The 14,986-nt window shown below is 41.9% G+C and overlaps 1 protein-coding gene across 2 annotated transcripts in view; it reads left to right on the top strand.

The window, feature by feature from the left end:
- RAPGEF5 (Rap guanine nucleotide exchange factor 5) overlaps positions 1-14,986 on the top strand; it is a 162,697-nt gene that overhangs the window by 133,448 nt on the left and 14,263 nt on the right. For both annotated transcript variants that reach the window (XM_056335689.1, XM_056335686.1), the window contains exons 17-22: positions 2,468-2,617; positions 5,339-5,436; positions 7,154-7,276; positions 8,476-8,654; positions 11,928-12,018; positions 14,662-14,712. In XM_056335689.1, coding sequence (XP_056191664.1) covers positions 2,468-2,617; positions 5,339-5,436; positions 7,154-7,276; positions 8,476-8,654; positions 11,928-12,018; positions 14,662-14,712 — 692 coding nt within the window. The remainder of the gene's footprint in view (positions 1-2,467; positions 2,618-5,338; positions 5,437-7,153; positions 7,277-8,475; positions 8,655-11,927; positions 12,019-14,661; positions 14,713-14,986) is intronic.

Below are 14,986 nucleotides of genomic sequence, written 5' to 3'. Positions count from 1 at the left end.
CTGTAATGCCTGCACAAGGAAGGAGGCAGAGAGGAGGGGGAGCACCATGGATGAGCGGAGAACAGGGAGAAGGGCCTCCTACCTGGACGTCTCACCCTTTGACAATATATCTTCATTTCTCGCTGGGAACAAAACTCTGGGAGTTCAGATAGAGTCAGTGTATTTCTAGTGCTTGTTTGTGGCAGAATAAAACCCGAGCTCCTTCAGTGCCAAGTCTTTCTGCGCAATACGTGCTGCTGATAGGTATCTTCTTCCCATGCTTCAAATATAGATTTGAGGCTTATGTTACCAAGGCTGCTTCTAAAAATGTTATTTCCAGATGAGAACCCCCACACTCATTATTCTTCTTAAAAAGTCAGGCAAAGCTCATGGGTGAGTGGGGAGGGGAGTGTGGTGGCACCAGATGGGGGGACAGAGTGCATGGCCAGCAGGACAGGAAGGGAAGGACCCAGCAAGGCTAGCTCCAGCGGGGTTAAATGGCTTTTATCTCACTCTTTGAGAGCCTGAGCTACAGAAGCTGATGGGGTTGAGAGAATGAAATAACAGAAGTGGAGCTGGAGAAAGGAGACGGGTGTTGAGGGTAGACGTCTAAGTAGGTGGTGGTGGAGTGCTGCCGACTGATGGTGCTTGTGAAGGATGGCTCTGTCCAAGCCCCACCATGCCACTTGACTGGAGGCATTTGTATCCCCTATTGAAGCAGCCCATGGCTGCTTCATCCCACTGGCATTCCCTTCTGCACCTCACAGGAGCAGCACAGGCTCCTGGAAGAGATGGAATGGTCCATGCCCATAGATACTGCAGACAGATTGTCTGAAAGGCGCGCGGGGGAACAGGCTTTGGGGGAACCAGTGTGATGGCTGTGCTTGAGGACCTGACCTGTGGGTTGGTTTAGTTCAATGTTAAACAAAGGATATGTCAACAGCCCAGTTACAAATTAACATTGCTGTCGTTCTCCCCTCCCAAATGACAGAGAGGAGGACATTTCAAACAAATTCACTGTAAGCAAGTTGTGTCACACTCTTCATATGAAATCCAAATATTCCCATCACATTTTTTAAAATGTATTTTTCTACCTAGTAATTTACAGTGCCATTTGATGTCTCTATTTTTTCATGAGTTATATCCATTCTGAAGAGATATTCTGCCATAGGATGAGCATCTGATTTACTGTCTGTCTGTCAGCTGAGACAGGTTAAGAAAAAAATTATAAAATCAAATTACTCTTCTTCCCCAAGGCTAAATATTAAGCTCCTTCTTCCTTCTCATCTTGATTTTTTTCTTTGCTACCACACACACACACAAAAAAAAAAGGTATTCTCATGGATAGAGTTTTTAACTGCTTCTGGCATGGTCTCCTTTAATGAAAGTGCTCTGAAGGCATGAAGATTTGTAGGACAAGCAAAGAGCTATTGCTACATACATCCGTCAATAAAAACAATTTAAAAAATACAGCATTTCTGGAGAAAATAAGTTTTTTCTTATGCTGACATGGTAGCAGCCTGTCCGCAATAAGAAGTTCTGGAGTAGAAGGAAATGGAAAGTTGTAATTAAGCACTGAAGTGAGTATGAAACCAAGAGCTGTGGAGTTTCTTAATAGCAGATGCAATTTTTGAAATACCTATGCAAGTCTGCAGCTCTGGTTTTTCCTTTTTAATGCAGATGTATTCCAAAGAATTGGCTACAGCAAACTTGGCAAAAGATGTACACCTAAAATTCTGGCAAGCAGAGAGAGCATACGGCCCTTTTTGTAACAGAAACAAACTGTTAGCTGAGCTGACCGTGACCACAGCATTACCGGTGGGAATCTCCCTGCCAGAGCCAAACCGACTCATGGACTTCAGTAGGAGTGATGGGCGCAGGGAATTTCTCCAAACCAGTCCCTTTTATGTGTGCTGCAAGTGATTCAAGGGAAGAGTTGTCGGAACTAATTGCATTGGTGTTTAGGCAGACTCTGCTGGTGCTAAAATACTCTGGTGATAAGCTAGCAGGAGTGGTTTGAGACCAGGGAGCGCTGCTCTTGCAAAGGCTCCTGGTCCAGGTGGAAGTGGACTTCCAAAATAATTTCTGCAATGGGTATGAAGTACACTGAAAGGACAGCAATCTGTTTGAATCTAAAAGGAAGGGCGAAAAGATGGCAACAGCTGGGTTTGCACAGATGATGGGCAGTAGAGGGGGTTATCCCTGACAAATCCTCAGGGCAGGATGTCTTGAACAAGCATTGCTGTGGGTATCTCTGTTTCCATTTGCTTGCCCCTCTCGATTCCCAGGGAGAGGAGGTGGGAAGGGGGGAAATGGTGACACTGATGCTTAGTTTCGTGTCCCTGTGGGTCAGGGCGCAGCAGCTGCCCTTCCTGCAGCCGCAGCAGCCAGGCAGCCGGGGCACTGCCGTGGTCGGGTCTGCGACATGCTCCCCTGCTGTTTGGGTGTCTCTGCCTGCTGCTGAGCCTGTCTGTCTTCCTTTGTGCAGTTTTCTGCCGAGTGTATATAACGGAGCACTCCTATGTCAGTGTGAAAGCTCAAGTATCCACTTCAGCTCAGGAGATGCTGAAGATTGTAGCAGAAAAGATCCAGCACCCGGAGGAGGAGTTGGCGCTGGTGACAGTCACGTTCTCTGGTGGTAAATAACTTCCCTTCATCTGATTACTTACCTTTTAATGCATCACGTAAGAGAGGGCTGACATTTTCTAGTGCAAGGGTACAGCTGTTCCTGTGCGGGCCCACAGCTGGATGACCACGGGAACAATGAGGAGCTGCTTCCCAGAGAGTTGTTTCCATGGCAACAGCTCATTCTTGGGTACTGCCAGATACAGCATCTCCTTGCTAGGAAGGGAGTGCAAAGGAGACTCGGTCTCCAGCAGTATTGCAAGATTTTATTTTTTCCGCACTGATAAATCTTCTACTTTCACATTTAAATTAATTTGGAAGGCAATGAGGCATGGTTTGCTTTAAAAATATAAAAGGGAATAACAAATGCTATATGCGTGGCTGTTTCCTCATTTACGGCATGGGTAATGAATATTCTCCAGCAGAAAGGAGCGAGACATATTTGCACAGTTGAGATGCTGAAAGCAATCTAAGCAATATTTTCTAAGCAGTCTTGCTTACAGCTGATGCTTTTTGCCTATTATTGTAGCGTTTCTCATTGAACAGGAAGGCTTATTGGTTTTTTTTTTAAGGAAGACCAGACTGATCATGAGCCGATACTGGGGACCAGCCAAACCCCCAGAATTTTCTTTGGTGTCTGGCAGGTCTCAGGCTCTTTGGTGAGATTGTTTTGCTCATTGTGGTGTCTTTTGGCTCTTAGGGATATAAAGGAAGCAATTGAAGTAGGTGCATAGAAATGTGAAGCTGAATCTACAAAGAGGAGCGAAGAGTGTAGAATATCTTGGCCATATTCTCAGATCACATTAGTTGGTGTTGACCCCCTGGGACAGAGGCAGCACCCTTGGAGACACAGCACGTACTGCTACTTTGTCAGTCTAGTTAACCAGCCAGCATTTGTATATATTTCATTTCTGTTGATTCATTTGATTCAGAAGTGGAAGGTCACGTTTTTCTCCCCCCTGCTGAGCTTAATTAAATAACCATTTTTCTGCAGGATACCAATGTGGGTGTCAGGGAGAAGGTGCCCTGCTCTGGCTGTTGAGAGCCTGGGCACAGAGTGGTCACACAGGAGCTTTATGTGTAGGTGTCCTGGCCAGCCAGGCTACGTCATTTGCAGGCATACTCTTTTTACCCTTGTGTGTACCCAAGCTTGCTTCCAGTGCATTTTACAGCACTGCAAAATCACCGTGCTGCTGTTGTATTTCAGGTCATGCGCTCCTGTTCAACAGCAGGGCAAGTTTTGCTCTGATAGCAATAAATCTGCTGCTAACTGCCTACTTAGCTAAAGAAAACCAACAACTCATAAATAATGAAACACACTATTATCTTTAGACCACATTGGTTTGCAAGAAAGCCACACAATAGAAGTGGTTGCCCCTTGGCTGTTCAACAAGAAACAGTGATTAAAATGCAGGTACAATAGGACTTTCATTTATACATGACCATTGTAACCCCTAAAATGTTATTTAGTCACATTGCCTGAGTTAATTAGAGATACCACTATTTCAGTGTCTTTGTTCTTATGCATTGTCGCTCCTGTGCTGTGAGCAATAAACACCAGCCTGCCATGCTTTTGTTTGTTGGTTGGTTTTTTTGCTCTTTTCATGACTTGGAACTGTCAGCTGCCCTCCTTTTGGAGGGCAGCAGTGTGAGCACTGGAGAGCATGTTTTTATGGTACTCTTGATATGCTGAGCAAATAAACTCTTTTTATTCAAAATTACCTTGAAGAAGCATATTGGTAGTTCAACATAAACGTATTTGGTGTCAGTGTGAGTAGGAGGGGAAGAGGGAAAATGGTCTGAAATGATGTTTGGCTCTCGGACTCCTCCTGGTCCTACTCCTCCCTCATGGGCAATGAAAAGTCCAAGGCAGCTGTCAACATGCTTGTAGTGCTTTCAGGTCTACATCAATACAGTCACTGTAATCAAATCTCATGTGTCAGGTCTCCAGAAGATTATTTGCAGCCTGCAAGAAGAGGCAGTTTTTCCAGGGCATTTTTTTTTAGCTGTGTTCTGGATTTTGCTTTCTTTTCCCCCATGCCTTTCTCTGGTGCATCCAAGATTGCCCAGAGCTGAACTAGTACTCTGGAGTGGAGAAAAAAGCATCCTTTCTCTTTGCTACTGGTTTGGTGTGTCCTGCTTTTTTTACTCAGATGTTTCCTAAATGAATTATTCTAGATCTAGATAAATTTATATAAATACTGTACTATAAAGGACTCTTCAACTCTGCTCCATGGAGTGAATTTCATCGGTGCTGGGATCCTTTAAACTTCTTTTGCTGTCAACTGGCTGTAACTACTGATGACATCTCCACCCCTGCTCTTTTCTGCCAGTGACACGCAACAGCTCAGTCTCTGGAGGCTGAAACACTTTGCCCTAACGAAAGTCACTACATTTACAGTAGATACACTGGGTTGAAATGAAATGTTCTATAACACTTAGGAGGTTAGACTAGATGATTTCAGGGTTTCTTTCAGTTCTGTGCTATGTGAAGTCCAGGTTGAAAGCAGATGCTGGAAGTTTTTGTGCTCTAGTCCACCATCAGAGACATCTTGCCTTTATTGTGCCTGAACAGTGTGGAGATGATGGTCCCCACAGGGACTGAATTCGATGCTTAGATGCGTTCTGAGAAGCTGATGTGACTTTACAAATAATTTGTGATGTTTTTCTCATGTTTATATACAGCTTTTACTCCTTTTCTGAAGCATTTGTATTTTGTTTTCTGTTTTTACAGAAAAACATGAACTACAACCAAATGACTTGGCTATCTCAAAAACTTTCGAGTCATCCAGTCGTATGTTTGTCTACCGAAAAGATCTGGCTGATTCTTTGGTAAGGATCTGTATTGTACACTTCCCGTTTCTGATTTGTCTGTCTCCAGATCAAAAACTTAATATTCTCTCGGAGAACTTTTTCAATAAAGCATTTATTTTTTGCTTCCTTAGTAAAGCTTACAGAGCTGCTGTCTACCTGGAAAAAAAAATCTTGCATTAACAGCAGTTATTTGAACAGTAATGGAATTTGTTCATCAATTTCAAATAGACCAAAGCTTCTCTACAGCTTAAATCTTTCAATCTACATCAGCCTGGAAAAGCTGACTTGTGCTTGTAAAGGACTGGATGGGATGAGGATTATTCAGGGCTTGTGTGACTCTTTCTTCCCCGCATTGTGCCTCTGTAACCCTTGAAGTGGCCGGAACGTAATCATACAAGACGACGGACAAACTCCATGAATTACTACATGTAGAAATAGGTGTTGTGCGAGTTCTACCAAAATTACTGGGCACCAGTGTGACCTAGTGTTGTGGCATCCGCATGGTCAGCCTGTGGCTGGCATACGTTGCTGGTGGTATGTCCTCTTCCTTTTGTCTGTCTCTCCATCCTCTCGCTGGTGCTGGGGAGGGGAGCAGGTCGAAGGGCAGCAAGTCTCTCTCATTCCCTCTGTCCTCAGAAAACAGGACTGCAGAGTCTGTCCCCCCATGATTTCCCAAAACCTCAGTGAGGCAGGAACAATCAGGCACTCAAAAAATTACTCTTTTGATAGTTTTCTGCTAATTATGCAGGTGTTTCAAGGAGGCTGGTATCGCAACTGACTTTTGTGTGTTGTCAGTACTGCTGGGATCTGTGCATTCATCCTAGGGATGAGAAATGTCTATTTACATTTGGCTGGATCAATGTGCCCCGAAGAACTGACACGCCACTATCATTGTAATCTGTCATCCCCATTATCTCCGGCGTTCTTGCCACCTCTAAAAATGTGAATATTAAGGGAAGGTTTCCAGCGCAGACAGGTGACAGCCAATCTAGTTTCATTAGTTACATAATAAAAATCTCAAAACTTGCTGTAACTGTCAGAAATGTAGCACCAAAGTAATGGCTTAACTGATAAGAATAATCTTTCATCTTGGCAGACGGTTCATGTGCCAAGTTTTCAGCCTGATGAGGTGAAATAACCCAAGAGAAATGCAAACCTTTGAAAATCCAAGCTAATAATGGAAATGTCAAATGACCCTTAACACCAGCAGTACCAGTGCACTCCACAGTAATGTGCTAAGTAACTTTTATGAATCAGGATCTACAGTATATTGCTTTTTGTTGATGATCACATTTGGAGTAGATTAAACATAAAAAGTACAGATTTATGTTATTTGTAAAGGTGGATTGGTGGGCAAATTCTGTGGTTTTATTCTAAATCCGGTGTGTTTGCAGAATGGTTCCTGTATCTTATAATACAAAAATTTCCTGGTGTCTTAATTCAGACTTTATTTTGATTATGCTGTCTGCGGTTTGTATTCAAGGTTTAGAGAAAGAGGGAGAAGGCTTAATCCAACAGCAAATCATTGATGCTAGTGACCCATTTACTGTTTCAAGCTATTTATTAAATAGGCTGTAAGTCCTTGATTTGGATTGGGGGGTGGGGAGGAACAACCCTCAGTGACGTGAAGAGGACTGCTTACTCAGCTCGGTTTTGTGCCACGGTCCAGTAGCTGTTCCGTTGCAGAACTTTTGGCATTTGCTGAGGATTCTTTTGCTCTTGGCTATTGATTTAGAACCCAATTGCTGAAAATGAGGAGTTGCAGCAAAGGTCTGTGAGAATTTTGGGAATCAACACCTGGGATCTTGCCTTAGAGCTAACAAACTTTGACTGGAGCCTCTTCAATGCAATTCATGAGGTAAGAAGCACCATGCCCACTTCCAGGTGTATTAATCTCATGCAGCAGTTGTGCCATTACAATGCATTTGGGGGCCTTAGTATTCCTTGATGCTCGGTTTGCTGTGATAACAGCATGGTTTGGTAGGTCTTATTGGTGGGGGCATTGAATCAGGTCCAAGAGATGTGTTGCAATCCTTGATACTGAAAAAAAATTGTCAAAGGTTTGTAACTTCCCTGTCCTGGGGCATCTCGTACGTTCCCTGTATACCTGGTAGGTTTTATTGAGGTTTGTCTCAAGAGAGCAAAGAGCGTGATTATTCTTTAAAAGCTGTCTGAAACAGTGTGAATATGTTAAATATGCAAATTATCCTTTGCACTCCGTAATGTTCCAGTAAATACAGGACTCCACAAATAGGTGTCCTTGATATCACTTTAACCACAAAAGAATTCACAGTTTCAGCAAATTTGATGGTGACATTACTGTTCTTGTTAGGCTTCATTGAGATAAAAAATACTGGGCAGGCTTTATAAAATGGGATAATGGCCCACTTCAGTGCCCATTGGGTTGTTTCAATGACTTTGATAGGTTCTGGTGTGAGCTGCTGAGTAAAATATGCAGTTCACAGTACAAAATGTCACTTTAAAATATCAATCATTGAAAAGCATGGTGGCTTTCTGAGAAAATGAGTGGGAAATTCCCTTGCTGCTTATCAGATAATTTCATTGATATTTCATTTCAGATTCTTTTATTCAGGTTAGACACTTGCCAGCTAGTCACGTTTGGGGTTTTTTGGACACAAATCAAGACCCACATCTCTATTGATGAAAATTTGGCTACCTTTGGGAAGGAGTTTGAATAGAAATTTTTCAGGTCCTACAACAGTTGCTTTTTAATGCTGGAACAGAAGTGATGAAATATAGAAAGAGAGAGATTGTTGATGTCCTATAGCTGGCTGTAGCCAGAAGTGGAACTGCAGGAAATCTCACAAGGAGAGCATGTCTTGCAGGACGTCGAGGCCACCTGCCTACTGTAATAAGCCCCTAGAGGTTGCTAAGCCAAACCTGGACCCTGAATCATTTGAGATTGACTCATTGACAATGAAAAAAATAACCATTTGTAACCAGGTCTCGTTTCAAAAACGTACTTCTAAATAAGTTATGATTTATTTACATTTAAGTTGGTTTTATATCCCTAATAATGTTGCCAATGTCTTCCAGCAAGAGCTGATATACTTCACGTTCAGTAGACAGGGCAGCGCTGAAAACACCGAGAATCTCAGTCTTCTGCTTCAAAGGTGCAACGAGGTCCAGCTTTGGGTTGCCACCGAGATACTCCTCTGCAGCCAGCTCTGCAAACGTGTACAGCTAGTCAAAAAGTTCATCAAGATTGCTGCCCAGTAAGTTACTAATGTTGCAAGAAAAATCCTTGAATTCACACGCTTTATTTGGTGAGAAGTAGGTGTAAAAGCAAAGAAAGGAAACTTAATTTGTCATCCTGTGTTTCAGTAGCGTGGTAAGCATACCTGGGTAAAGCAATCCCTAAGTAACAACAGCACACACTGGCCAAAGCTAGATGTGGATGTGGTAGAGTATATGCTGCTCAAATCTTCACCAGCAGCTTAGCTGCTCTATCTCCAGTATCAACTGCAAAATTCCCGATGGTGCAGAGATATTTCCTTTCTTAGCAGAAATAACCTGAGGAACATAATACAAAACTACTTGAGCAGCCATTCACTAAAGACTACACAGAAACCAAAAAACTGTTATAATCTTGAAAGTCCTACCTTTAGAGAAGAAAATAGCTGCAGTAAGGTGTTGCCCCATGTAATCTTCTCTGGAGTACTCTTGTATTTATGGAGATTTGATTTCTTGCAGTACTACTAAATAGTGCTAGCATTTATTCTATGCCTTGGAACAGAATAGAGATATACAATATACACATATACACAGACGACTTTTCTCTGTAATTTTAGTAACAAAGAAAATAGAGCAATTTAAATATGTGCAACATTCTCCACTTGTTGGTCTTCTGCAATATTTGAATATGCACATTCATGGAAAAATACATAATTTGTTCCCTTCATCAGCTGGGTTGATTTAATTTGCAAGGCACTTATATACAAAGGACTCCTCTGCTGAAGCAGTGCCTTTGGTGAAATGAATTCTTCTAATGGGATCTAGTGTAATTCATAAATGTAATTTGGTGTAGTTTGTAAGCTGATTGGTATCCAGTAATACGTTCATTTTCTGCCTTATCAATGGCCAAGTTTGGTCCAACGATGTCAGAAATGGTTGGTTCTCTGTGCCTTGCTTGCGCCACAGAGGTATTAATTTGCATTCCAGCAAAAGTTTCATGTCTGTCCCACAAGAATAGGGATATATATGTCATCCGACTAAAATGTTGCTGTATTTGAATTATTTCCATCTCAGTTAAGTGAAAAGCTGAAGTTCTGGAGACTAAATACATTTGTCGGTAAACAGTAGACAGGCTTTCCCAGTGCACTGTAGAAGCACCCATCATCATAGCATGTAGATGGTGAAATAATGGATGCACAGATAAGCGAGTGTGGTGTTTGCTCGCGATCCTTTATTTTAATCAGGAAAGCAGCTTTCTGAAAGAAGACATTATCATATCCCATCAGTTCTGGAGGAGCTGATGAAAGATGAACAGTTAGGGTGGAAAGACAGCATGCTAAGCACAGGACTCTCACCGTGAGGCACAAGACAAGCAGCCCTGCTATTTTGTTTATGACTAAGGCAGATCAGTAGGGAGCTGTGAGCAGCTGTATTCTGCTCCTGGATTCAGGCCTGATCTTTGTCTATGACTTTCAGCTTGTCAGGAAAGCAGCAGGACTAAGATGTGATGTTCAACATTTGTGTGCCTCACTGTTGAGGAACACCTGAAGAAGATGGAAGGCTTTTACACGAGCGTGTCAATACATAAAAGGGAAACAGAGGTTTTGAAACACAGATACATATGCTTCTGTTGATGAGTTAGTCTAGAACAGAAAACAAGTAATTCAGTAAAGAAAATGAATTCGCATGTTGTTAGAAATGAACATCCTGAGGAGTTACAGACCAGGTCAACATAGGGTTAGAGTAACAGAGGTAGATTGTAACAGCAGCCCAGGCAGTGACTGGCTGCAAGACAGACCTTCTCCCTACAGCTCTTTGTGAGACATGGGCTCACCCAGCAGGCACTTCGCTCAGGCGGTGCTGGACACCTTCCTTGTCCTGGAATGAGTTACCTTTGGGAGCTGCCTGACTTTAATAATAAAAGGAGTCTAAGCAACAAAGTTAGGATTAACTTTAAGACAGGTGAAGTGAGAAACACACCGTTTCAAGATAGTAGAGCGGTGAGCACAAGCTTTGTAAAACCTGTAACAAGTGCTGGCAAGTGCCCAGTCTAAGGCCTGGGCATGTACTTTTCCCTGATGATAAATCCCAGTGAAGCCAGTAGATTCATTTGTACTTAAAATTATCTTGAAAGAGGATTCTTACTCTCCCTCTCTCTCACACACACACCTATGTTTATAGTGGTCTTCAAGAATCTGCAGGGGAAAGGGGAATCTTTTTTGTTTGAAAAGGACACAATATTTCAGGATTTCAAATTCCCTTATGGACTAGAAATAGGTAGGATCTTATCGTATATAGTAAAATGTCAAAGAATAGAGGTATCAAGGACATTCGGTAGGGACCTGGACTGGAACCAGTGCTAACTGCAACTAATTTATAGGGATATGTAAATTGAACATTAATCAGATTTTCAGACAATAAAAATGAGGAGGGATTGCAAATGCATTGGGGGATAAAAAAAAAAAAAAAAAGAATGATCTAAGGAGTCTAGTGGCATGTGCAAACAACAGTAGGATAAGATTTAATTTAGATAGATGCAAAGTAATTCAGCCAGAGAATGCTAATACTGAGCTGAAGAAATAAATGCATGATTGTAAAGAACAGTGCTGTGACAGAGGTCCTTGGGTGATAATAGATGACAAATTAAAGGCAAGGACAAAGTGTGATGCTGTTCCAAGTAAATAATTTGCTATTTGTTTTATACTTGCGTAGGAGAAAGGTGTAAGAACTTAGATCCCAAATAGTAATTACGTTTCTCCTTCCCTCCCCGCTGTCTCACTACATCTCCTTGGTAAGAAGGAAACAGATGAGAGAAAAGTTAAAATAAATTACAAAGAATTCAATGAAGGATAATAATGATATGGAAAAGTAGATTGCAGGCCATGACCACAAAGAGAAATTGAAGGAACCAATGATGTACAATTTGAGAAAAGATGAAATAGGGGTTGAAAATATTTATACTACAACAGAATAGAGGTCAAGGAATTATTCTGTATGGTAAAGGATGGCTGAGAGCAACTTGAACACTGAAAATGGAAAATTACTTTTGACAGCAAAGGGAAAAAAATAACCTGCCAACAACGGGCTTGATGAGACAGTGGAACGTTTGCTAAAAAACTTCTTAGAGGCCCTATCACCTAGACTGCAGGTGGTCATGAGAGGACATTTAATGAGTTCATTATGTGGAAGATGATTGTATGTTAGTGCTGAGGGTTGAAATGTGACTCAGTAACCTAGGATACCTGTGCATTCCATTTATCTCTGATCCTGAGTACAAAAACTCAGAATACAGCATTCATATTTTTATTCCACAGCTGTAAAGCCCAAAGAAATCTGAATTCATTCTTTGCTATTGTTATGGGTCTCAACACTGCATCTGTCAGCCGTCTGTCTCAGACCTGGGAGGTAAGATGCATCTTCCTATCTTTTAGATGCTGTCAAAACCATTTCTTACAAAGGTTGTATACTGGCGAATTACCTTTCCTTTCTAATTACTGTTTTTTCATGCTGAAATCAAACACAGAGTTAGTGTCAGTACTTCCCTGCAACCTGAAAACTTAGATACACAGCTATTCAACTAAAACTAAATGTGTCCTTCCAAGGTTTTTGAATAAGAACAAAGCAAGGAGATCTTACCCTCTTAAAAAAAAAGTGCGATAAATTATCCTAGCATTTTAAGTAGATGTCAGAACAGAAAGTCTTATAAAGGTGGCAATACCTTATTATGGAACAATGTCATTTAAAAAAATACAAAGTAGAAATAAACCTTCTTTAATTCTCCTTTATCAGCTCTTTTGCAGCTGCTCATCTTGAACAACAAAGTTAGGAAATTGACCCTGAGAAAAGAGCATACTGGGGAGCAAAGATTATCTGCTAAAGAAGCTACCGGTTGCTAAACAGCATGGGACGTTTAGAGGAGGGTCCCAACGGGTTCTGTGTTTATATTGAGGATTTTTTTTTCAATCCAGGTAAATTATTGAGTGGTAGTATCTGCAAGCTTGCTATATCTGCTGATGAACCAAGAATTGGTGAAGGAGTAATTTAGTGTGATGGGGTGAAGGCTTATCCCTCTTCCATGCCCTCAACATCACAAGTGAGCAGTACTCAGAAAAATATCAACCTGTAATACAAAGCGACAGAGAGCGGCTGTGATCTCCTGCCTTGGTGATACTCTTGTGCACCAACAGCTGAAATCAAACCGCCATCAGAAACTTACAAACCTATCTAACACTTTCCAGAGCAAAGTCTTCCCCCTTAGCTGAAATCAGACATGTGGAGGCGTTGCTGCATATGTCGGTGGCTTTGGCAGGCAGAGAAACAAGGGCAGTGACTGTGTCTGTGGGAGTTACAGGGGCTCCGGCAGGCAAGGAGAAGCTAACTTTCAATAACAGATAAAGCAAAAATTTTATGGAAAAAAACATACCTGAGGATGATGATACAGAAGCCCCTTGTTTCTCCTATTTCTAAAATGCCCCTATAGGGAACATTTGCCCTTGCCTGCTCTTACGGGTTGCCTTCATCCTATTTCTCTGAGCTGTGGTAGAAGAGCAGAAGAAACTAAGTATTGTATCAAAGGCACCAGGCGGCAGTGGTGTGGATTTCTCCCACATGGAAACACACAGAACTCTGCTGTGTGGTGAGACCTCTGGAGATCGTGTGCTGCTGGTGGACTTCTCTCAGGAAGAGCAGAAAATATTGCTTGTTGGAACAGGGAGTGTGTCTGCATATGTATTGTTGTAAATACGTCATGTTTCTGTGCGTAAAATATTTATGAAGTCGCATGCATATTTTTTTTATTTATAAAACTTCATTGCACTGGAAATGTCAAAAACAGAAGGTTATTTGCATTAGTAATGTGACTTCCAGAAAGTAGAGCAATGTTTATAAATTAATTATAATTACTTACACATGTAAATGAAACCACCTAAATTTAAGCAACCATTTAGTCACTAAATTATATTGGCTCTGCACTTGAATTCTTAACCAAGTAGTAGTATGCTCCCAAGCATATTCCTCTACTTTTTTTCTACAGTATGCAGTGTTTTAATGAGCCTAACTTTCTCTGATTGAAGATATTAAAAGGTGCAAGTGCAATTCCATATTCAGGTATTTTAGCGTTTTAATCATACAGCACATTCACTTAGTCTTAGCTGTTCTGAATCTTTTTTCTCTTGGTAGTGTCACTGGGTGTCAGGGTCTAAAGACAAAAACAAGACGGGATTTGTACTAGGAGGGGGATGTCTTTTACAATACAAAGTAGTATGGTTGGAAAAAATAGACAGACTGTAAGGTCCGCACTCCACTCTTGGAGTCTGAAATATCAGCAGGAAATTTCAAACTGTAGAATGATTGCTTTGGGTATAATGAAGCGAATCCATTAAAGCACCTCACAGATAAAGGAAGCGGATGCTTGTGGAGGAGAGCAGGTGTCAGCATGTGGGGCAAGGAGGTAGCTTGTTCCCCGGGCTCCCTTGGAAGGTGCTTTGTGCTCCTCGCCGTGGGATTAGGATGAGAAATCAGAGATGGAGTAGTCGTCTGTAAAGGAAAGATCTCTTTCTCTGGCACCAGCATATACCAGTAGTAACATCGGTCAGCACTGGGAGCAGTATATCAAACAGCACTAAGCATGATGCTTGTTAATTTCTAGAACCCATGTTGTAGGGGAAGATTGATTACAGCAAATGATTTAACCTGGATGTGATCACATTATTTGAATTCTCAGCTGGTGTTACTGCTTCTAACTCGATACAGACAGTAAGGTAAATGCAGCAGGCCTGGGAGCTAGGGAAGAAAATAAAACCAGCTGCTAACAAGCAGCCTCCATAAAAGAAGGATGCCGGGCCCTGAGGCAGGGCTGCGGGGTCTGGTACCTCACTGGTGTTGCACTGATCACAGTCTGTAATTAGAGCTCTTGGAGCTGAGTGGTGCGGGTTAACTACCTGTTGCACTTTCAGCAGGTGCTTCACCCACAGCAGTCTCATGGAAAAAAAAATGCCTCAGCATTTTTCTGCCTAAATCAAATTTCCTTTTTTCCCCCCCCCACTTCAGAAAATTCCTGGGAAATTCAAGAAACTTTTCACTGAACTTGAAAGTTTGACGGTGAGTATGGTGTTGACAGCAGAACGGCATTGCTTGGCCTTACGTGCCGCCTTCATAATTTATTTGGAGCTGCCTGTTATTGTCTGGAGCTGGAACTTGTCATGTCAGAGCTGTGATTTGCCAAAGGCCTCACAGCTCTCCAGAGCTCCGAGGCGGTCTTCAAACACGAAAAGGGAGAAGGCTGAATTCCTGACAGCTAGAGGAATAGCAGAGAGAGGAGAATGTGGTGTTGGTTCCCTGGCATCAATTTGGAAGCTGTTCTTTTGCTGTGGTG

This window comes from Falco biarmicus, chromosome 4, assembly GCF_023638135.1.
Source record: "Falco biarmicus isolate bFalBia1 chromosome 4, bFalBia1.pri, whole genome shotgun sequence".
NCBI lineage: Eukaryota > Metazoa > Chordata > Aves > Falconiformes > Falconidae > Falco > Falco biarmicus.
The sequence above is the reverse complement of the archived record's forward strand: the minus strand, read 5'-3'. Positions and strand labels throughout refer to the sequence as shown.